Source organism: Eublepharis macularius, chromosome 15, assembly GCF_028583425.1.
Source record: "Eublepharis macularius isolate TG4126 chromosome 15, MPM_Emac_v1.0, whole genome shotgun sequence".
NCBI lineage: Eukaryota > Metazoa > Chordata > Lepidosauria > Squamata > Eublepharidae > Eublepharis > Eublepharis macularius.
In genome coordinates, this window is record NC_072804.1 from 26,817,463 (window position 1) to 26,840,883 (window position 23,421).

The 23,421-nt window shown below is 46.6% G+C and overlaps 1 protein-coding gene across 1 annotated transcript in view; it reads right to left on the reverse strand.

The window, feature by feature from the left end:
* LOC129343715 (mitochondrial peptide methionine sulfoxide reductase-like) overlaps window positions 1-21,384 on the reverse strand; it is an 87,077-nt gene extending 65,693 nt beyond the window's left edge. Inside the window, exon 1 of the mRNA XM_055000090.1 lies at window positions 21,203-21,384. Within this exon, the coding sequence (XP_054856065.1) occupies window positions 21,203-21,275 (73 nt within the window). The 5' untranslated portion in view covers window positions 21,276-21,384. The remainder of the gene's footprint in view (window positions 1-21,202) is intronic.
* Window positions 21,385-23,421: the final 2,037 nt, after the last annotated feature.

Below are 23,421 nucleotides of genomic sequence, written 5' to 3' on the forward strand. Positions count from 1 at the left end.
TCTAGAGTGCGTGCATTTATCCTGCAGCAGCGTGACCACTACTTTTCAAAACAAGGCATTGGTGTAATCGTCCTTAAGAAGTTCCTTAAGAATATTTTTAAGGGACACTTAATTGCACACTAAACACGATTGTATTGGAGTATGCATGGTGTACTTGTATTTGGAATAAATGTTGTTATTTATTTCCATACAGTATCAAGGACGTTTCCATAAACAATGCCATAGGGTAAATAAATACAAGTTTACAAAGACACAGCATTAGCAGAAATCCAGGTGCCCCCAGACTTCTGTTTTGTTTTGCTACAATACACTAACATGGCGACCCTACTGGACTTTGTAGACAGCTGAGAAAGTTGGCTGAGCTTCCGCATGGCCTAGTTATATTACTTAAATGGGAAAGGGTTCCCCCTCCCCTCCTTTGGCTGAATCACAGGGGCTAAGAATTAACGTTCTGGAAATGTTCCCACCCAACCATCTTCCCCCACACTTCAGAATCTATAAACTCTCAGGGTCTCGATCACAGCAGTTTCCCCAGTATTCCTTTAACTCATATTTGACTACTCTCAACATTCTCTGTTTCCCAAAGCATGAGTTTCAAGTGGACCTTTTCTAGTGTTTCAGTTACAAAACTCATATATTTCTGATTACTTAGATCGCTCCCGCCCCACCAAAAGCCCTCTCTTGTCCAAGTGTGTCCCGGGTTTGCAGTTGGCAAGGGCCATCTAGTTTATTTTGGATATAATAATAACATTCAATTTATATACCGCCCTTCAGGACAACTTAACACCTAACTCAGAGCGGTTTACAAAGTGTGTTATTATTATCCCCACAACAATCACCATGTGAGGTGGATGGAGCTGAGAGAGCTCTGAGAAGCTGTGACTGACCCAAGGTCACCCAGCTGGTTTCAAGCGGAGGAGTGGGGAATCAAACCCGGTTCTCCAGATTAGAGTCCCAGTGCTCTTAACCACTACACCAAACTGGCTCTCACATCAAACTGGCTCTCATGATATTCTTCTAGTATGTCATCATATTTCTTCATTCAAAATGAACCTCACCACACACAGTGTGTAAAATGGCCAGCTGAGCCCACACGGTGCCTTAGCGTTTCCATGTATGCATTTTCACACATGTGCAATAGAACCAACAGAGCCTGCATTTAATGATTCCAGACCCAGGAGAGGGCCATGAACACTGAAGATTCCAAAGCGTATGTGTATAGCCAAATAATCACTTGGGGCATGCCCAAAGGACAAAGCAGGGATAACAGTTTACCAGGGTCAGGGAAACACTAGGAAATCAAGATGGCCCTGGGAAACAAGAACTTCACCTCTCCATATTTCTTAAATTCCAGCTTGGTAGGATAAAAAACTATCATTCTAAATCCTCTAAGCTTCTTCTCTTCCTCCTACGATACCGTTTGCAAACCCTAGGAAGCCAGCTGACAGATACATACCCCGCTCCAGTACAAGCTGCTTCTACCAGTAAAGTTTAAAGGATTCTTCTCTTGCAATTCTCCTGACTCCATGTCTGCATTAGACAATCCCAACCGAACTGCCCTCTATCGGCAAGCACCTTCTAACACCATCCTCCTGGACCACACCCACTCAACATCCTTTGAAAAGCATCAGCGCCTTTAAAAACTGCAAAGATACAGCCATGTTTGTGGCTAACCCTCACCCAACCCCAAGCCTCAGCATACCAAAGCCAAAGGAGAAGGTGCAAAACGGAGGATCTGCCAAATGAATATCTGCACAGAAACGGTGCCATAATACCGAATTCAAAAGCGTTGCAGTAGCAAAGTATGCACATCTACCCCTGTGCAAAAGTCTGGAAACCTGGGAAGGAGGTAATGCTGCCCAAGGTATAACAAAGCAGGGTTTAAGGTAGCACTGGTAAAGCTGAACTCAGTGACAGCCAAGCCCCACATAGAACTCATGCCCCAAACACACACACCCCAACAGAATCACAAAGGTTGTGATGCACAGCATAAAAAAAATAAAAACTCAGTTGAGATGACTGAGACTCAGAATGGCTGTCTTGAATTTTCCTACCTGTCTCGAGCTACCTATGACAGACTGCAAGCTGCACCATTAAGGAGCCCAAAATGAACAAGCCAAAGGCATGCGGAGAACCAAGGGGGACAAAAAAAATCAGACACCCAAGAGGAGACAAAAGGTGTGGAGGCCCGCTTGGATCCGCTTGAGGTTTCGTTGCCAAGGTGGCCAGGCAGCTTGGCAGCTCACAGACGGTTCTCCTAAATATCTCTCTCTCTCTCTCTCCCTCTCTTTTCCAAGCGACAAGCAGGCAACATAATTTCCTTGGCCCGGATTCAATTCAATCAGCATAGGAGACGCCGTTTTCCCCCAAACACAACTCCCGCGCCGTCAAAAATAAAACAAAAAACGAAACCAAACATTATCCACAAGGAAAATAAAAAATGAAACTATTTGCCATTTTTTTTTAAAAAAGCAAACAAGTAGGAGTCTGCAATCAACCCCCAACCCCCACCATTCTGCATTTCGCATCCCCCCCCCGCTAACATACATTGCCACGTTCACACTGTCCCGGCCTTCCATGGCATGTCTGCCAAGCATCCTTGGCAGACCTCCAGCCCATGCTAGCTTCATTCTCTCTCTCTCTCTCTCTCTCTCTCTCTCTCTCTGTCTCACGGCTTCCTTGCCAACCTCCATCCCAACTGTAGTGTCTCTATGCTGCTCCATTCCTACCCCTCCTCTTTGGCTGCTTCGCCTGCCTGGCAGAACCAGAAAACACGCCAACAAAAAGTAGCAAGATCCGAACATTCAGAGCAACTAGTTTATTTTTTAAAAAAACAAAAAAAGAAGCAGGACAAGGAAAAGCTTACCCCCTTTGGCATCCGGCTCCCCATTTCCTTCAGGCCAGCACCCGCCCAAACCCTCTTGGACGCCCGCCTCGTGCCCTCTACCCTCAGGAGGTTCTGGATGTCAAGAAAGGGGGAGAAAAGAAAGGGAGAGAAGACAAGACAAGGTGGAAGCTGCCAGAAGCCTGGCGTCTTTCATCTCCAAAGGGTGCCAGGTTCTTTCCCCCTTCTGCCATCAGAAGAACGTGGCGGGTAGCAGAACAGCCACTCTTTTTATATGGCATCTGCTTGCTGAGGCGCAAAGCATCATGGGACAGAGAGAGAAAGAAGGGAGGAGGGAGAATGAAAGAAAGAGGCAGTAAATGGCAAGGAACGAAGGGACATCAAACAAATGTGTCCTTTCACTATGCCACTTTGAAGCTTCTTTTAAAACACGTGTGCCAGAGACGAGAGTTCAGAACTGGCACACAAACCCAAAGAGTTCAGAACAGCTATTTATCACACAAATTTCAATTCAATAAGCACACAGAATCCAAGCAGTCTGAATAAGATTAGCAGGAAAAGCCGCTAAGAGCTGCTCTCAGGTAATCGGAGCCAGAACCTGGTTTTTCTTGCCAAAGCTTTTTTAAGCTTGAAAGATAAAGTGTTAATTTGCAAACTCGTATGTGGCTATCTCCGCAGGACAGTCACTTTTCAAGCAGGCCTTTGATACTGGTGGCAAGTTCCATGGCCTCCCATGAATGGTTCTTCTCAGGACTTTTTCAGCTGGAATGTGGTGGAACAGAGTTCCGGAACCTCTTGAAAATGATCACATGGCTGGTGGCCGCGCCCCTGATCTCCAGACAGAGGGGAGTTTAGACTGCCCTCCGTGCTGCCAAGCGGCGCGGAGGGCAATCTAAACTCCCCTCTGTCTGGAGATCGGGGGGGGGGGCACCAGCCATGTGACCATTTTCTCCAAGGGCAACCCACTGAGTTCCACCACCTCTTTTCCCAGAAAAAAAGCCCTGGTTCTTCTGAATGTGGACCCATCTCCTTTCTCCATACAAATCACTGATATATGTGGGTTAAAGGACAAAGACTGCAACTGTGGAAACCACCAAGTATGGGAGAGGCATTATTGCTACCTGAGCCCCAAGACAACAGTAACAAGGCCTTGCTCAGTATTCCATTCGGATTAGACTTTCCAGCCTCCAAGTAGGGCCTGGAAATGTCCTGGAATTACAACTGATCTCCAGGCCACAGAGATGAGTTCCCCTGGAGAAAATGGTTACTTTGGAGGGTGGACTCTGTGGCATTATACGCTGCTGAGGTTGCTCTCCTCCCCAGCCTCCCTCCCCAAATCTTCAACAATTTCCCAGTCGAGAGCTGGCAGCCCTTATCTGGATGGACAGTCAAGTCTCCAAAGGACCAAAGCAGAGCCTTTTCTGTTGTGGCCCTCTAACTTTGGTTCTCACCTATAAGAGAAGTCCACATGTATTCAACACTCCAGACAGTTCAGAAGCAGGCCGGACCTTTTTTATCCTGACCAGTTGAATGCAATAAAAAAGGGATAAAACTGTTTTTAAGTATTATGAGCCAAAATGGGAACCCTTTCAGTGTTTCCCTGCTGCAGCTGAGAGGAAGTAGCTATCTAGGGGTCTTGAAAGAGAAATATCTATCCCATCACATTCTACATAAGATCCTTAAACTGGAGTCACCAGGAACTGAACATGAGCCCTTCTGCTTGCAAAGCGTGTGCTTTACCACTGTGCCATGCCTCCCAAGAAAGAGGTTTTATGTATTCACTTACCTACTTCCCATTCCTTCTCATCCCCCCTCCCTTATGTTCTCCATTTGTGAAGTTTTAGCATTTTTAAAAAATATTAATTTATAATTTATTTCTCAGTTTTGTTGGTTGTTGAGTTTGGTATTTTAAACTTCGTTTTTTTCATTGTGTTCTCCCTCCTCATCTCTTCTGATAGATCCAATTATTTTATGGTTTTTAAACTGAAAAACGCCTGTTTGTTTTAACAGGGTGCTGTTTTTTGCAAACATAGTGAGCTGTTTTGTAAACTCTGGTGGGGAAAGCGAGATGTAAAAGCTGATTATAAATAAATATACAACTGTAGGAGACTTCTGAGGGGAGGGGAGGCGGCATAGTATAGTCCAATCTTGGAAGCTAAGCAGGGTCAGTTCTTGGATGGGTGACCACCAAGGAAGACTCTGTAGAGGAAGGCACTGGCAAACCACCTCGGCTGCTCACTTGCCTTGACAGCTCCTTGCAGGGGTCGCCACAGGTTGATTACAACTAGAGGTGGGCACGAACCAAAACACGAACCAAAGTTCATCATGAACCGGGCTGTTTTTTGGTTCGCAAACCAGCGGTTTATCAGAGGGCATTATTAATAAAATTAAAAGCCCAGTAAAAAGGGCAGAGAAATAGAAGAAAAAAGTAAAGAAAAAAGAATACAAAGAGAGAGAAACAAGAACAAAGATTGAAAAAAACAAAGAAAATATATATATTTCATTTTCCATTTTTTTCTACAACACCTATCATATTTTAGCAAACATTATACTTTTAATTTTAATATCTCCAAAATTTACAATACTGTCCCCTTCTATTTATTTTCCCCAAATTTATCTTCCTAAAAATCAAAATCAAAGTTGTAGGGCGTTTCTGGAGAACCATGATGAATTTTAGGCGGGTTTGTTTAGTTTGTTTTTTGGTTCGTCACTGCAGACAGCCCGGGGCTGATCAATCTGTTTCCTAGGCAATGGGGGGGATGGGCTTTCTGCAGACTTTCTGCTGCCCTGGAGGTGACATATTCACGAACCAAACGAACTGGTTCGCGAACCAAGCAATTTCATGCCGGTTCATAGTTCATGAAACACGATGAACCACAAACCACCATTTTCCTGGTTGGTGTCCATCTCTAAGTACAACTTGGCAGCACTTACACACACACAGATGTTCACTGCATCTTCACATTTCTCTTAAATTTGCCAAAGCTCTGGAAGCCCTTTGACTGATGGAAGGAGTCACATGAGGGATGAAAGCAATTCATTGCCATCAACGGACATGGTTCTTCACCAGGAAAGGTCTCTCAAGATACACATTAATGAATTTCACACAATCCCTTCCCTCCCCAAGTATAACTAAGAAGAAGACATGTGCTCTTGAGTCGCACTGATTCATGAGGGCCCATCCAAAGGATGTTCCAAGCAAGGCATAAGCAGGGGTGGTTTGCCATTGCCTTCCTCTGCAAATAACCGCAATCTTGGTGGTCTCCCATCTAAGTACTAACCACAGCCAAACCCTGCTTAGCTCCCAAGCTCTGATAAGCTCAGCCGAAGCATGGCTAGTTAGGCTGCTAAGTATAACCAATGGCATGTCTACATCACTGGCTTAAAAATAATGACATGAAAAATTGTTCTGATCTAAATTTGGTATAGAATTTGTTCTGTTTATAAATTGTCCACTATATTACAAATCGAATATCATTTTCTCTAGAAGTTATTATCTGGCTTGGAATACTAGCCAATGTTCTCTGCTTGGACACTCAGCATTCAGAGAATGCATCACTCAAAGCCAGCTTATTCTCCATTAAACTTTCAACAATTGCTCTGAAACCACGGCCTTTCCCATGTGGCAACACACTTTCCCTATGGAAGCCCTGATGTCATTGCCGCTACTGATGCCACGCGGCAGCAATAGGGCTTTCAGATGGCAGGTTTCCCCACTGAATTCACTAAAATTCTTCCTCCCCATACTATGATGGTGGTGGAAAGTCCCATCAAGTTGCAAGTGTCTTAGGGTAACCCAGTAGGGTTTTCTAGGCAAGAGACATTCAGAGGTAGTTTGCCATCACCTGCCTCTGGGTAGCGACCCTGGACTGCCTTGATGGTCTTACATCCAAGTATTAATCAGGACCTTCCCTGCTATTGTGTGTGCGCGCACGCGCTTTTTCCAAGATTTTTTTTAAATGGACATACTGATATACCATTATGTTTATATACCAACTGCTGATTTTAAAAACTCTAAAGCCTGCTGGTGGGATGTAGGGTGGGGAATGACTGCTGTGGGGACTGGGGCACGAAAAATGGCAGCCATGTGGCTGGGACCAGGACAAGCCAGCGTTTCCTGCCCTCAAGGCAGCCAGTAATGCAGATTTAGGTAAGCTCACAGAGAAGTCTAGGAACATGTTGGAGGTGTGTGGAAATACAATGATGGTGCGGGGAAGCGGTAAAAAACCCCACTTCCTAACTGCATCAAACCCAGGGCAAATAACCTATATGGAAAGAGCCTATACTGCAGGCACAGAAGTTCTTTTATGTTATTTTGGATGGAATTCATTGCTACGTGTGAACTTGATGAGTGTATAATTCCTGGGGGTTTTGAGGGGGGAGGGGGATGCTTTTCCAAGTGGTTCCCTGAGAGATGCTGCAGACTGGAGGAAATCAGATTAGTTTTCAGAGAACAGTATCAGAATCCACAGGTGTGCAGTAGCACACATGTCGCAACCTTAGGAAAGAACCCTCAGAAAACATTTTCCAAATACTCACTGAAATTGCTCATAAGCAATTGTTGAGTTCTGAATTTAACAACAAGGAGTTTGCCCATCCCTAAATTAAACAGATTTAAATGTCACTTGCTGAGGAACGGTCAGCAGGGAAAGGCTGTGATTGGAAGTCCCCTTCGTGGGCATCCCTTTGGCATCTGATTGGCCACTTCTGGAAACACGATACTGGGCTCAATGGGCCATTGGTCTGATCCAGTATGGCTACATTTATCTCCAGTTATGCTGCAAGGTAATGCCAGCATTTCTGTAGCTAAAGCCTGTCATGACATATCCACTCACACACAGATATATAAGCGGACAGGAGCCACCCGAAACTCTTCCGTAAAGGAGGAGGATGGGAGAAAGCAGCTTTTTTTGGAACAGGGGAAACCACATCTGCACAGGCTCCCTCCTTGTTAATTTCAGAGGGTGATGAGCGGTACCAGTTCCTCGACCATTTGGATGACAAACTCAAACATTTGGGGACTCAGATGTTTGAACAAATGTTTGCATAGACATGTGACTATCTTCCAAAAATGATGTGAGCTCTGTAAAAAGGAGACAAAGCTGCACAAAGGGGCAACAATCAAGTGGATGGTACATCTTCTCTATGAGAAAAGGCTAAAGAGCTCAAAGATGCTCAGTTTGGAACAGACAATCAAGGGGAGGGGCATGATAGGTTCATAAAAATGTGCATTATACGGAAAAAGAGAAGAGGCAGGCATAACGTTTTCTCCTTCTCCCATGGTACAGAACTACCTGTTAAATGGGCTGAAGACTCTGGATGGATAAGCACTTCTTCATATCATATCATATCATATCATATCATATCATATCATATCATATCATATCATATCATATCATATCATATCATATCATATCATATCATATCATATCATATCATATCATATCATATCATATCATATCATATCATATCATGAAAACTTACCCTATAGAATTCACTGGCACAAAATCAAGCAATGGCCACTAGCTCAGATGGCTTGAAAAGGGGATCAGCCAAATTCATGGAGGTTAGGTCCAGGGCTTTTTTCAGCAGGAACGCGGGGGAATGGAGTTCCAGCACCTCTTAAAAATGGTCACATGGTTGGTGGCCCCACCCGCTGATCTCCAGACAGAGGGGAGTTTAGATTGCCCTCCGCACCACTGGAGCGGCGTGGAGGGCAATCTAAACTCCCCTCTGTCTGGAGATCAGGGGGCGGGGCCACGGGCCATGTGACCATTTTCGCTGAGGGCAATTTAAACTTTAAAAAACTCCCCCCTTGTTCCCGCTGACCCAAAGTGACGTCATTGTGCGGTCTTGAGTTCCACCACTGAGTTCCACCACCTCTTTTCCCAGAAAAAAAGTCCTGGTTAGGTCTATCAACAACTGTGAGCCACGAGGCTGAGACCTCCATGTTCAAGGACGGGACCCCTCTGAACACCAGTTGCTGAGGAGAGCAACCACAGGGCCTCCGTGAAGACATGTAAGAGTGTGAAATATTAAACATTTACATGATAAAGAATGAAAGAGCATCTATAAGACTAACAAAATTTGTGGTAGGGTAGGAGCTTTCATGAGTCACAGCTCACTTCTTCAGATACAAGGCTGACTCACAAAAGCTCCTACCCTACCACAAATTTTGTATAGTCTTCTAGGTGCTACTGGACTCTTGCTCTTTTTCACTGCTACATACAGCCTAACACGGCTACCCATCTTGATCTATCTACATGATAAAGGATGGGTTTGCTATAAATGTTCCAATGTTTTCCAAGGCTTGGGGAAGTGAATCCAAGGAACCTAGCAACATCCTAGGAACATCTGTGCCCACAGAATGTGTGTTTTCCAATGCTGACCTTACTGTTAATTAATTATCCACACATAAGTCTGACAATGGGTCACGGAAATTTTACTTAACAAAAATCAATAGCAGAGCCAATAATATGTAAGCCAGCCAGAAACTGGAAGGGCCACCAGGTTGCACCCAACTGATGGTGCCTGAAGCAGGGGCCAGAGTCCTTCATCTCCTAACCGGTACAAGCACTCTGCACAGACACATATGCCAAAGCCCAAGTTTAGAGGCAGACAAGTCTTTTCAGCAGTCAGGACATCAAAACTGATTACAGATTAACAAAAGTTTTATTATTAGACCTGACAAAACTGGATAGGAAAGTGGAGAGAGAATCCTAGCTTCCTAGCTTGAGAGAGAAAATTCTAGAAAAAAGATTAGCATCCAGACAGACAAGGGGTAAATGTTCTTTAAAAAGAAAGTACTCCCCGTAGAGTCCTGAATATATAGAGCTTACTGCCCCTACAGGATCTCCTCTTTTTCTTTATATACTAGACATTGCCAGGGCTTTTTTTCAGCAGGAACGCAGTAGAACGGAGATCTGGCACCTCTTAAAAATGGTCACATGGCCAGTGGCCCCGCCCCCTGATCTCCAGACAGAGGGGAGGCAATCTCAACTCCCCTCTGTCTGGAGATCAGGGGGCGGGGCCACTGGTCATGTGAACATTTTCGCCGAGGGCAATTTAAACTTTAAAAAACTCCCCCCTTGTTCCAGCTGACCCAAAGTGACATCATTGTGCGGTCTTGAGTCCCACCACCTCTTTTCCCAGAAAAAAAAGCCCTGGATGTTGCTATATTTCAACATTAGAGAAGTCAGGAACTAATCCAACAAGGAGTCTTCACTGCCTGAAGCAGGGGGCTGAGTTATGGCAGGTGATGGCTATGATGTTCCCCTACCTCCCAGGGGTGTCACAGGCAACACATAAATCTTCAAGAGTTCACTTGTAAAGCTGGCAGCATTGACCTGCCCTTCCAATACCTCAATAACATTCAGGGTTTTTCATTCATTTTTATATGTGGAACAATTTACAACATTACAGCCCATCCAATCCATGCTGTACCCGGGAGTGACTGTGATACCATTGATAAAGATCATGTGATTAAGAAATACAAGCGCAATGTGCATCTCTTTTAGCACTGACAGATCCCCCCCTGGCAACTGGCAGGGGGCTGGAGAGACTTACCCAGTTGTAAGGGACTTGCCAATGATGTCATCATGTTTCCAGCAATGCACTGGAAGTGATGTCACTGCATCACCAGGGGATGCCAGGGACACTCTGGTATATAGGTGAAACTCGCTGGTTGAACTGCCTGCATCTGGGACCACAAAACAGGGGAATTATCAAGGGCCAATGCTCTGCTGATAGGCTGGGTAGATCCCAGGTTTGTATGTAATCAGATATTTATTTCTGCATTTTTCCCCAACAGGGAATGAAGCTGTTTACAACACTTCTAGTCCTCTCCTTTGATTTTGATCTTTAGATCAGCCCTCTGAGATTGTTTAAGCTTAGAAAAAGTGGCTGGCCCAAAGTCACCCAGCAATCTGCCATGGCAGAGTGGGGAGTCCGAAGCCGGGGTTCCCAGGTCCTAGACAAACGCTCTAACCACTACACCACAGTTGAGAGGGGAGTTGAGATTGCCGCGGAGGGCAATCTCAACTCCCCTCTGTCTGGAGATCAGGGGCGGGGCCACCGGCCATGTGACCATTTTCAAGAGGTGCCAGAACTCCGTTCCAACACGTTCCCCCTGAAAAAAAGCCCTGGGTATATCTATTTTATTATCATGTCCCTATTACATTGTTTTCATCTTTTATCATTCTGTCTTCTGCATTTGTTTATAAAATATCACGCCTGATACCTTTTAGCATTGCTTCGAATTTTTGTGGTCCTAGTCTTACTGCATTCTTTGTTGAATATCTCATGCTATTTGACTGCCGTACTTCCTACTGCATAGTCTGCCTTGAGTCTCAGTGACTAAAGGCGAGCTATAAATGAAGTACATTAATAAATTTACTCTTTTTTCTTCGCTCATCTCTGAATCTAAAAACTTTTCAAGGACGAAGATGGATATAATAAAACCACTTGTGAATCACCACTTGCTCTCCTTTTTAAGCACAGTTTTGACAGGAATACAAGATAAGCTCCTGGTTTTTCTGTTTGTTTTAAACGGTTCAGCCACCCCCAGTTTCATGACTTGCATAGTTCAGGGAAGGCTGGTCTGAAATTCTCATAGGAAGCTATCTGATGAAGGGAACTTTGACTCTCGAAAGCTTATGATCCTTTTGACCCTGAAAATTCTTGTTGGCCTTTAAAAGTGCTACTGGATTCAAATTTTACTCTTCTACTACAGACCAACATGGCTACCTACGTGAAGGTATCCTTATAGAAAAGACTTTTTAAATCCAAAACAAGAAGTTTTCCATTGGATACTATATAGGGTCCAAAAGACACACATCCCGCTCCTCTCTCTGTGCCCTTTTTCATCCTCCAATAGTTGATAAAGTGAGGATTTTGCCCCCGCCAAACCTCTTCCAGCTCATGCTTTCCTATTTTGCTGTGCATTGCTGCAAAGTGGTGCAATGCGAGGAAGCCACAGTGCTGATGCAAGCAGAGGAACTGGATGGCCCCGGCTTCATAACTCTTGCAAAACAACATTTTGAGAAAACAGGGAGCTGCCAGAAAGGTCAAGCAAATGGGTGCTTGTGAAGGGGAATCCTTGGACGGAGGAAACTGAGAGCATAAATTTATAATCAGCCCAGCTGAGAAAAGGGGCATCCCTCCCTTGCCCCATTTTGGGGGCACATGCAATGAAAGCAAAAGTCTTGTATGCACATTCCACTTCATGTGTATACAAAGCTGCCTTATACCAAGTCAGATCCTGGATCTATCAAAGTGAGTATCGCGTACTCTGGCAGCTGCTCTCTAGGGTCTCAGATCAAGGTTGTTCCCATTTAGGACAGACGCTTGATGATTCTGGGACCCTGGGCAAAAATCTAATATGCGGCTCAGAACCATTGCCAACTCCCACTGAGTCCCATGCCAAGCAAGGGGCAGACCTCATCTCTAGAGATGGGCACGAACTGAAATACGAGCCAAAGTTCATGACGAACCAGGTCAGTTCGTGGTTCACGAACTGGTGGTTCGTCAGAGCCCATTTCTGACGAACCGCCACAAACTTTAGGCTGGTTTGTTTGGTTCATTTTTAGTTCGTCACTGCAGACAACCTGGTGCCGATCAATCACTTTCCTAGGCAACAGGGGATGGACTTCCTGCAGGCCTTCTGCTGGCCCGGCAGTGACGATTTGCTGATCTGGATTTGACGTTTTCACGAACCAAACGAACCGGTTCACGAACCGGGGCAGGTTAGTGAAATGACAAACCACGAACCGCATGGGTTTTTTCCAGTTTGTACCTATCTCTACTCATCTCATTTGAGGTGGGTAGGAGCTGCCTCCAAGCCAGCTGACCCACCTCCATCAGGGTGGCAGGGCTGTGAATTCCGTTCAGCAAGGGGCCTAGCGCAGCTGCTCCTGTTGCCCATTGGTTGCTTTCCATCATCTTCTTCCTGATCCTTCTTACCGGGCATGCTGGCGATTGAACTTGGGATCTTCTGCATCCAAAACAGAGGCTCTTCCACCGAGCCACGGTCCCTCCCTATCTTGCATGTACATAGAATCATAGGGTTGGAAGGGACCTCTAGGGTCATCTAGTCCAACCCCCTTGAGTACCTCTGTTTGTAAGAAACAACTAACACACATTCACTTTAAAAATAAAACTAAGGACCAGTACCTCAATAAAATGTTTGACAAGTCACACACACACACACACACACACACACACACACACACACGAAGAAGTCTTCTTGGACAACTTTTGTGCTCTGGACTACTTTCAGTCTGGTCTGAGGCCAGGCTATGGGACAGAGATGGCTCTGGTGGCTGAATGTAGACCAAAGCCATGCTACTTTGCTGTTCCTCCTGGATGTATATGCAGCCTTTCATACAGAAGATCATGCCAACCTGTTGTGGCATTAGGGCAGAAGTAAGTACCAGTGGCTGCGCCTTGGACGGGTTAAATCATTCCTCATAGAACAGACTCAAAGGGTGGGTTGTTGTTGGAGACCTGCTGGCTTCACCGTGAGGTTCTACAAGGTGCAATCTTATCCCCCATGTTATTCAACCTCTGTGCAAAGCCTTTAGAAGAAATCATCCATCGCTTTGGAATTGGATGTTATCAATATGCAGATGACACCCAGCTCTCTATCTCTTTATCCAAATCCCCTAGTGATGCAGGAGAGGCCTTAAGCCACTGTCTGATAGGTGTGGACTAATTGGCTACCCATTAGTTACCGAGCTCAGTTCAAGGTACTGGCTGTCACATACAAAGCCCTTCATGGCCTTGCTCCCTCATATCTACAGGACCGCCTCTCTCCCTATCCTCTGCCACAGCAACTTCACTCATGTGACCTGGGCCTTCTGCAGGTACCATCCTGCAAATGGACAAAATTAGCAGCTCTGTATTGGATTTCTGCTAGTTTTGAAATTTCTGCAGTCCGCATACTGCTGCATTGTTTATTTAGTGCCCCAGCCATTAATTGCATTGACTGTCACTGTATAATCCAACTCGAGTCTCAATGAGAAAGGTGGACTATAAATAATGTAAATTAAATAAATTCTAGTGCTAAGTGGAAAGGGATGCTTACAGCAACTTGACCTTGCACGTTGCAAATTGCGACTGTTGGCCATCAGATATCACTATGGGAACGCTCTATCTTTGTGGGGCTTGGTTGGGGGGTTTCGCACTGTAAGTTCTCTGCATTCTTGCTCTGGATCCAGAGGGTAGATGGTTGTACGTATGGGAAGGTGGGAGTGCATGGAGGTTGCGAGGCGACTTCCCAGCTGTTCATCCCCAAGAGAGTGTCATCCCTGTTTAGATTCTGAACATGTGCCAAGGGCCTGTGCTGTGGAATGATGCCCTTGCTCCCTGCGTGCTGATTGGGGATGGGGTATGCTGCACTCTCCATGGCAACAGATAGTGTTGCTAGGAGACAGCGGAGGAATAAAAGACTGGGAGGGATGCCCAGCGGCCTTCCTACCCCCTCCTCCTCTTCGGCTCTCTTCCCCCAAGTGTGTTTAGAGCACAGATTATTCTTGAAAATGTGGTAAACACAATTATAGGAATTATACGGCAGCATCAAGCAATGGAGGATTGGGGAAGCATTTGGATGGATAGAATATTTTTTGCACATCTGTTGTGCAAATGAGGGACTCACTATTTGATGCTTTCCTGCCAGGAGAAATAATGCCTACCAGTGACATGGCAGCCTTCTTGGCTCAAAGTAATGGGGTAATCCAGACAAAGATGCTAGGCATGGGTATTCTCCTAGTCAAGCACTAGATAATGAACTGATATTTGGATACAGTTTTCCTGGGGAAAGGGGCCTGAGTGAACTGTGGGCCCAAATCTATGTTTTATACTCTTTGCAATGAGGGCAGAGGACCACAGGAAGCTGACTCTGACCTGTGGCCTGTCAAAATCAACATTGTCTACTCTGACCGGCAGCTGTTCTCCGGAGTCTTTTGATCACTTGTTATCTGGTACTAGGGGAGGACAGGGAGCTATGTAGGACCAAGGTATATTTTAGATAAGTGGTGGATCTATTAACACTGGCAACAAGAGAGGCTCCCAAAAAGTCACACGTGAACCTTTTAATTCTGCTTTTTCTTCAAGGAGTTTAGAGTGCGCTTAGTCCTCTCCTCCTTTATATCTTCACAATAACTGTACAAGCTAGAAGAGAGTCCAGTAGCACCTTTAAGACTAACCAACTTTACTGTAGCATAAGCTTTCGAGAATCACAGTTCTCTTCTTCAGATGCATGGAGGGTAAGAAGGTGCCATGCGTGTTCCCATGGCTGTGCCTCCAGCCTCCAGCCTAAACATACCACTCAGTCGAAAACACAATCCAACAGGAAGCTGCTGAATTGGAATTTATATGTAAATTTGACCCAGTCAGGCTTGGATTGAATAGAGACTATGAATCAGAAGTAACTGATTTCATTATCAGAAGCCAACTGATCCCATTAGCAGAAACTACTGATTGCATCTACTCCCCCCTCCACCTATATATCTGACCATTTTCTTCTTACCCTCCACGCATCTGAAGAAGAGAACTGTGATTCTCGAAAGCTTATGCTACAGTAAAGTTGGTTAGTCTTAAAGGTGTTACTGGACTCTTTTCTATTTTTGCTACTACAGACTAACACGGCTGACTCCTCTGGATCTGTATGTACAAGCTAGGTTAGGTTGAGTGAAAACATCTGGCCCAAGATCTGTTTAACACACTTGCTCTCATTGAATCAGATAACCAAGACACTCTAGTCCTGTATGCACATGTTTCAATGAACATGGATAGAAACCATGTACAATGAACAGAATGTGGATGCATTACAGTGATTCTTATGTTATACCACAAATTTTATTAATAGTTCACCTTTCTCATTGAGAGTCAAGGTGGATTACATAGTACAAAACCAATACGATCTATAGCTCGGGCATTCAATAAAATGCAATAGGGTATCAAACACCAGATAATTTGAAAATAAGCAGAAATCTGATACAGAGATGAACCAATGCTAAACCAGAGCATAAGCTATTAAACACGACATACTAAATTATGCAGAAATTACCTAGTAGGAGCATACTTACAACAACGGACAGTACACAGTAATATAGTCTACAGCAGTGGACCCCAACCTTTTTGGCACCAGGGACCGGTTTTGTGGAAGACAATTTTTCCACAGACCAGGGTGGGTGGGATGGTTTCAGGATGATACAATTGCACCCCTTCCCACCCCTTCACTGACGCTGCCAGGCTGCCCGGCAGTGCTGCAGGCAGGGAAGCAGGGAGGCAAGTGGGGAAGCAGGCTGCTTCGCCGCTTGCCTTCCTGCTCCTTCGCCAGCACTGCCAGACTTCCCGGTGGTGCAGCTGGTGGGGAAGCCAGGAGGCAAGTGGGGAAGCAGGCAGCCTCACCGCTCACCTTCCCGCCCTTCGCTGGTGCTGCCGGGCTCCCTGGCAGCGCGGAAGGTGGGGAAGCAGGGAGGCAAGCGGGGAAGCAGGCAGCCTCTCTGCTCGCCTGCCCGCCCCTTCACTGCCGCTGGTGCATGGCCCGGTAGCTAGCAAGCCACGGACTGATACCAGTCCACGGCCTGGGGGTTGAGGACCACTAGTCTACAGTCTCTATCCCTTTACCAAAGCATTTTTCTGAACCATTTTGTTATAGTGCAGCCATTCTACCCGCATAAAAATCCCTCCCGAATAATTCAGTTTTGCATAGTTTGCTGAAAGCGAGGAGAGTGGGAGCTTTCCTAACATCATCAGGCAGGCCGTTCCATATGGAGGGTGCCACCACAGAGAATGTGCACGTGCAGACTGTTGTTCATTTTGCCCACTTGCAGGGTGGCACCTGCAGAAGGGCCAATGTGGAGCATAGGGAGAGAGGCTCTCAACTGAGTCTGCAAGGGTCAGCTGAATCCCGTCAAAACTGGAGAGAACAATGACCTTCAAGATCTCCACCTGCCCAACCAGCGTCACTTCAATCTTGTCTGGGTTCAGTTTCAGTTTGTTTGCCTTCAGCTATTTGACCACAGCTGCCAAGCAGTGACTCAAGACCTCTAGTGCATCACCAGAGAACTGGAAAATGAGATATACAGCTGGGCATCATCTGCATACTGATGACGTCCAATTCCAGAGCTACAGATGATTTCTCCTAAAGGCTTTACATGTTGGTTGAATAATATAGGGGATAAGATTGTGCCTTGTGGAACCTCACAAGATAACTCCAACACTGAAGACAGCTAGAAGGATGGAACACATGCTACTCCTTTGGGTCCCCAGGATCTGAAGGTGTGTGGATCTCACAATTAGTACCGGTACACCTAACCTGAGCACAACAGCTGCTTTAGCACAGTGATTAAGTGGGTCGGCTGTGAATCAGCACTCTGCTGGTTCGAATCCCACTTCTGCCCTGAGCTTAGTAGGTGGCCTTGGGTCAGCCATTCCTCTCAGCCCCAGCTGTATTGTGAGGATAATAATAACACTAACTTGTTCACTGCTATAGGTGACACACTAATCTGTCTAGAAAAGCAGTATATAAGTGCAGCAGCAGCAGCAGCAGTAGTAGTAGTAATAATAATAATAATGTGTGCTCTTAAGACCCAATGGGTAATGAAAACTTAAATAATCATGAGAACAATCAGAAGAAACTGCAAAGTGCTATAGAGGCTGCCCTATCAAGTCCCAGACAGACTTGGACACAGAATTCGGCCATGGAAGAATTAGTCCCAAGCCCCTGCCTGAAAGCCCTTGCCAAATTAAGGATGCAAAGAGCCCTCCTGGATCAAATAAAGAACCCATCCTGGACAGGCCATTCAGATTTCACAGCCAAGAGTTCCATGAATTGCACTTATACCCAGCTGGAGATTCTGGGGCCGCTCTCTGTACACTTAATGGCACCAAAATTGCCCTGGGCTAGGGTTGCCAGCCCCCCAATACAGCAGAGCCATACCTTCCAGCTTCCCCCCAGAACTGTATCATCAGGGCCTGCAGGGCACACACGAGTAGCATTTCGCCCAGTTCTCCCAGCCTGCCTCCCTGCTCCACCAGCCAGATGAGTGGGGCCAGAGGGTGAAAGGTGGGGGTAGGGGATCCAAACAACCAAACATCACCAAAATTGCAGCAGAGTGTCTTCTCTTGTCCTTCAAAGGACCCCAAGTTTCAAGCAAATTGGGCAAAGCATTTGAATTCTATGCCCGCCCCCCTGAGGAAGCCATGGCTTTTCTACTTTCCTAAGGGAAAAAAGTCTCTATCCAGACCAAAAGGAGAGGTGAAGAGTGAAGAAGAGAGGGAAGGAGAATGGCAGCTCTCTGCAGTTTGAGATTGGCTGGAAGTGCTCGTTGCTCCTCCTTTGCAACTATTTGATATTTGAAATACTCCCGGGAATCCGTACACATTTAAAGTGAAATGCGAGCTTGTGCCGCATTGGCTGGTAAATGTCAGAACTCAGAAAAAAAACATAGATTTTTCAGGGAGAGGTCTGGTGACGACCAAGTAGCCAGGACAGGTATTTCCAATCTGGAGAATCACAAGTAAGACACAGAAACAGTTATTTTCATGATTTTTACAGCTCGAGATTTTTATTACACACACCTCTAACAGCCAGTTCATAATATGTTACCTGCCAAATCACATCAAAAAGTCCATCTAGTCCACTTCTGATAGAGGTCAACCAGATGCCTTCAGGAAGCCTCGATGCAAGGCACAGACTGCACTCTTCAATCACAGATGCCCCCCCAGAAAATGGGGCACTAGCTCTACATGTGGAGATTCCAGTTTGCGGTTGTGACTAGCACTGGGTATTAGGAAACCAATAAAAAGCTGACCAGGAAAGCCTAGTTGAGCCTGATCTCATCAGATCTCAGAAGCTAAGCAGAGTCAGCCTTGGTTAGTAACCGGATGGGAGCCCTCCAACAAAGACCAGGGTTGAGGGGGCAAGCAATGGCAAACCACTTCTGTTAGTCTCTTGCCATGAAAACCCCACCAGGGGTCACCATAAATCAGTCATGACTTGAGGGCACTCTCCACTACCGCAAAGATGAGACCATGGAAATTTCTGTAAGGCCATTGATTTGCTAGAGCTTTTAATGGGGTTTGAGCTGCAGGCACTTCCTCTAACTAGCTTTGCAATGCACCCTTCCCTGCTCACCATGTCTTCTAATGAGGACTAGTAACAGGGCCTGGCCTTCACCTAGATGGCTCAGGCTAGCCCAGTCTCATCAGATCTCAGAAGCTAAACAGGGTTGACTCTGGTTGGTACCTGGATGGGAGACCACCAAGGAAGATTAGAGTCACTATGCAGAGGCAGGCAATGGCCAACCGTCTCTGAACGTGTTTTGCCTTGAAAACCCCCCAGGAGATTTCACCATACGTCAACCGCAACTTGATGGCACTTTATGTACACAACAGGGCCTTAGGAGAAGGTCACTTATCCCCCGTTCACGTATCTAGTGATCTTTAATGTACTGGAATCCTTTAAAATGTATGTATCTTTGTCCTATGTTCTTACCTCATTATTTTTATTCAAAATATTTCTGCGCTACCTTTCAATCCATATAAGGCACCCAAGGTGGCAAACATCAAAACATTTTAACATTAAAACAAAGTATATATAAAATACACTATTCAATAAAAACATATAAATACACCAAGACAGAGAACAACACATCCAGGGAGAAGAAACAGTAACAGTTTGGGAGGTTATGCCAAACAAAACAAAAAACACCTGCTGGCAGAAGTCAATGATAGAGGGAGACAGGTTAATAAACCTGCGGAGGGAGTTCCAAAGTTTTGGCACTACAGCAGAGCAGACGCAGCCCTTTCTCAGGTTGCTACTTGCCTGATTTCAGAAGCCAGGGGCACCTGAAGCAGGGCCTCCAAAGATGACCAGCGGGAATCATCATCATCATCATCATCAATTTCTATACTGCCCTTCAGGGCAACTTAAGACCCACTCAGAGCAGTTTACAAAGTATGTTATGGGGAAGTTCCTATATGAGAGAAGGCAGTCGTTAAGGTGTGCTGACCCCAAGCCATATAGGGGTTTAAGCTCAATACCTCTTCTCTGAATTGGACCCAGAAGCAAATTGGGAGCCAGTGCAGATGGAACAAGACTGGAGTCTGTACCAACTGTAGCTTCTGGACAGTCTTCAAGGGCAGGCCCTCATAACGATGGCAACTCAGTCCATATATTATACACGTATTTAGTGTGTGTTTCACATTTCGTGTGTTTTTAAGAGCCTTAAAAAAGTTTCATTTGTATCACTGAAACACGTCAATCTGTACCTTCTCGCTTAAACACGCCATCCTGAACAGAGTACATGCTTCTAAATCCACTGAAGTCAATGGGCTTACAAGGGTGTAACTCTGCTTAGGGCTGCATGGTTAAGTCTGGCCCTCATGCAAGGTGGAGCGTCAAAGCCAGGCACGGTCTTTGCTTTTGCTCTGATCACTCACAGGATTCTGGATCTCTACCACTGCCAGGGCCCGACTTCACTCCCACTAAGGTCTTCATTTTCATTGATTAATTTGCTTCCTTTCTACTCTGCCTTTCTCCCCAGCGGGGACCCAAAGCGGCTTCTGGCATCACTCTCCTATCCTCCATTTTATCCTTCCAAGCGCCACACTGAGAGGCGGGTGCGGCTGAGCGTGGGGGACTGGCCCAAGGCCACCCAGAGAGCTCCCATGGCCAGGTGCAGATTTTAACTTGGGCTTCCCAGATCCAAGCCCAGCACTACGCCATGTTGGCCAGCACATGACGCTTCTGTCCCACACTCCCTTCGGGACTGCATGTCGGTTCTCCTCCCTCCCTTTAGGGAGCAACCCTAATCCGGTCTCTCCAGAATCCCCCTCCACCGCAGGCTGAAGTGGAACAACAGGTGAGTGCCTATGGATTTTGGCCTCCTGCGCTGGAGGCTGCGCGGAGGCCCACCCACAGCCGCCGCGCTTTGGACTTTAGCCTCCTTTTTTGCAGCTGAGAACAAATAAACAACATAAGGGGCCTTCCAGTTGCTAATAGTTCCAAAAGTCGACTTTTCAAGACTCCAGGGGACAAGGGTGACATTGCAAACGACCGCCACTCTCCGCGTCCCCCGGATTTCCTAGGCTCCATTCTCTGCAGACTGGAGAGGCACAATTGTGTAACTTTCGCCGACTTTTCTGTTTTTTTGACAAAGGCAGGTTTCCAGCCAAGGTGTTGCAGCCGAGCTGGGCTCGATTCATACCACGGTCCCAGGCACGTTTCCTCCCAAGTCAGCCGGTGGAACGTGGGGCAAAAGCCTGCGGCGCGCACGGCTCTGGAAAGGGCCCAAAGGCGCCCGCCCACCTGCCCCCTCCCGCCCAAGCCGGAGCCTGCGCGGCCAGTACCTGCCACGACGATCGCCTCCGACCTGCCCGGCAGCGCTTCCTCCCGCCTGGGCAGCTCCGTTTTCCGGGCCATCGCCGCTGCCGCCCACGTGCAGGGAGCTCGCCCGCTCCCTCCGTTCCCCGGGCCGCCGCAGGCGGAGCACGCGGGACCCGGGCCTCTGGCGCGCGCACGGGAGGCGGGGCTGCCGCCAGATCGCGCTCGGGGGAAGGGAGGCGGGCCCCGCAAGCCTCCCAAAAGCCTCCCAAACTGACCAGCCTCTTTCCACGCCTGCATCCGAGCCGCAGGCCGGGGCACCGTTACGGGAGGTTTGCCCCGTTGAGCTCCCGGAGCGCCCCTTCCGAATCAGTAGCCAGAGGGACCCGGGCGTTTAGGATCGATCTGTCTACGGATTGTAAAACCCTCAGCGCCAAGCTATAAGTGAGGAATGACACTTGCCTGGCAAGTGAACAGACGCAGGTGTATTCCTCCCTATTCACTTGCGCTCCACTTGATCATGTTGAGTTGGTCTCAGGGGATCAGAGCTCTTTCACCGCACCTACTCCCTGCTCCTTGGAACTCGGGACGTGGGGGATTAAACCTGGGACCTTCTGCACGCAAATCAGATGCTTTGCCGCTGAGCTGCAGCCCCTCCGTTCACTTTTTTTGGTTAGAAGCAACAAAAGCATACCAGGCTAGGAGACCCCGCAGTTCAAATCCCCACACATGTGGCATGAAGCTTTTTGTGTCACCTTGGGCCAGTGTGTGTAGATGGATGGATGGATCAAGCAAAATGGAGACAGGAAGGACCATGTAAGCTTGTCCAAGCTCTTTAAAGAGAGGGATTTGTCGATAGGTTGGGAGGGAAGGGGGTATGATAGAGCCCAATCTTGTCAGATCTCAGAAGCTAAGCAGGCTCAGTACTTGGATGGGCGACTACCAAGACGGTCCTGCAGAGGAAGGCCCTGGCAAACCACCTCTGCTTTTCACTTGCCTTGAAAGCCCCTTGCTGGAGTTCCCATAAGTCTATTGCAACTTGATGGCATGTCCAGACACAGATAGATAGGTATTTACTGCCTTTCACATTTTGGCTCTAAGAAGGAAATCACACAAGCATTACAGAGTGCAGGATGGATGGATGGGGCGCAGTTGTGAATCACTCTCCCATGGCCAAGGATTGATTCAGGAAACGAATACGTTTAGAATGGCCTTTTCTCGCATGCAGTGTGGTAGAGTGAAAACATAACAGGGAGATCAAGGCAATGAGCGCCGCTTCAGACTTCCACTACGTTCATGGGAATGCAGGAAATAGAATCTCTGAACTCACAAAGGCTCTCTCTGCACAGTCTGGCCCACATGTGGATCAGGGCTTCAGAGCTTGCCACTTGCAGTCCCCCCCATCCCCGCCACACATTCAGTCTATCTATGTTGAATGTCTGAAAAAGGGGGACTCTTTGTTCTTTACTTGTTAGAAGCTTGATGCTTCAGCATTTCCTGTTTTTCATGTATGTACACTAGAACGGGTGGAAAGCACTTTAAATGAATTTATTTCATTGACCCAAATGGGGAATTTTAGGAATATGTTGTATAAGCCCAAGGGGAAAGTGTGACATCACATCAGACAGATCAATGATTCATTTAGCTCAATATTGATTGATTGTTCATTTGTTTCATACACTTTTATCCTGCCCTTCCTCCAAGGAGATCCAGGCAATCTATAGGATAGTCTTCCTCCATTTCATCCTCACAACAACCCTGTGAGGTAGGTTAAGATGGGACAGCATGACCGCCCCAAGGTCACCCAGCAAGTTTCATGACTAGTAGGTATTTGAAGCTGGCTCCAACACTCTAACCTGTGGGCCACTGTAGGGAGCAGCTCTTCAGGGTTACAGGCAGATAAAGGTCTTTGTTGGGGGTCCCTAATGTTGCACGTGCCGGTGACATGGTGTCTGCCAACACCTTTCTTGGTGCCCGGCAAATGTTTTTAGAAAGTGGGTTTTTGCCCTGCAGGACTTCTGATTGACGACTGGAGATCCGATTGACTGCGCAGATTTTTAAAAAGTTCCTTAGTTAGCAGTTCCCACCACAGTAGAAGGATCTCCATTGAGTTTCCAAAGGTATGCTATGTATGAGCAAGAAAATATTTTTAAAAAACTTGTTCAGTTAAAAAGGCATCCTGTTAAGCAGAGCTTCTGCCTGAAATGTTAAAGACTTACAGTTCAGAAGAGCCCTGCTGGATCCA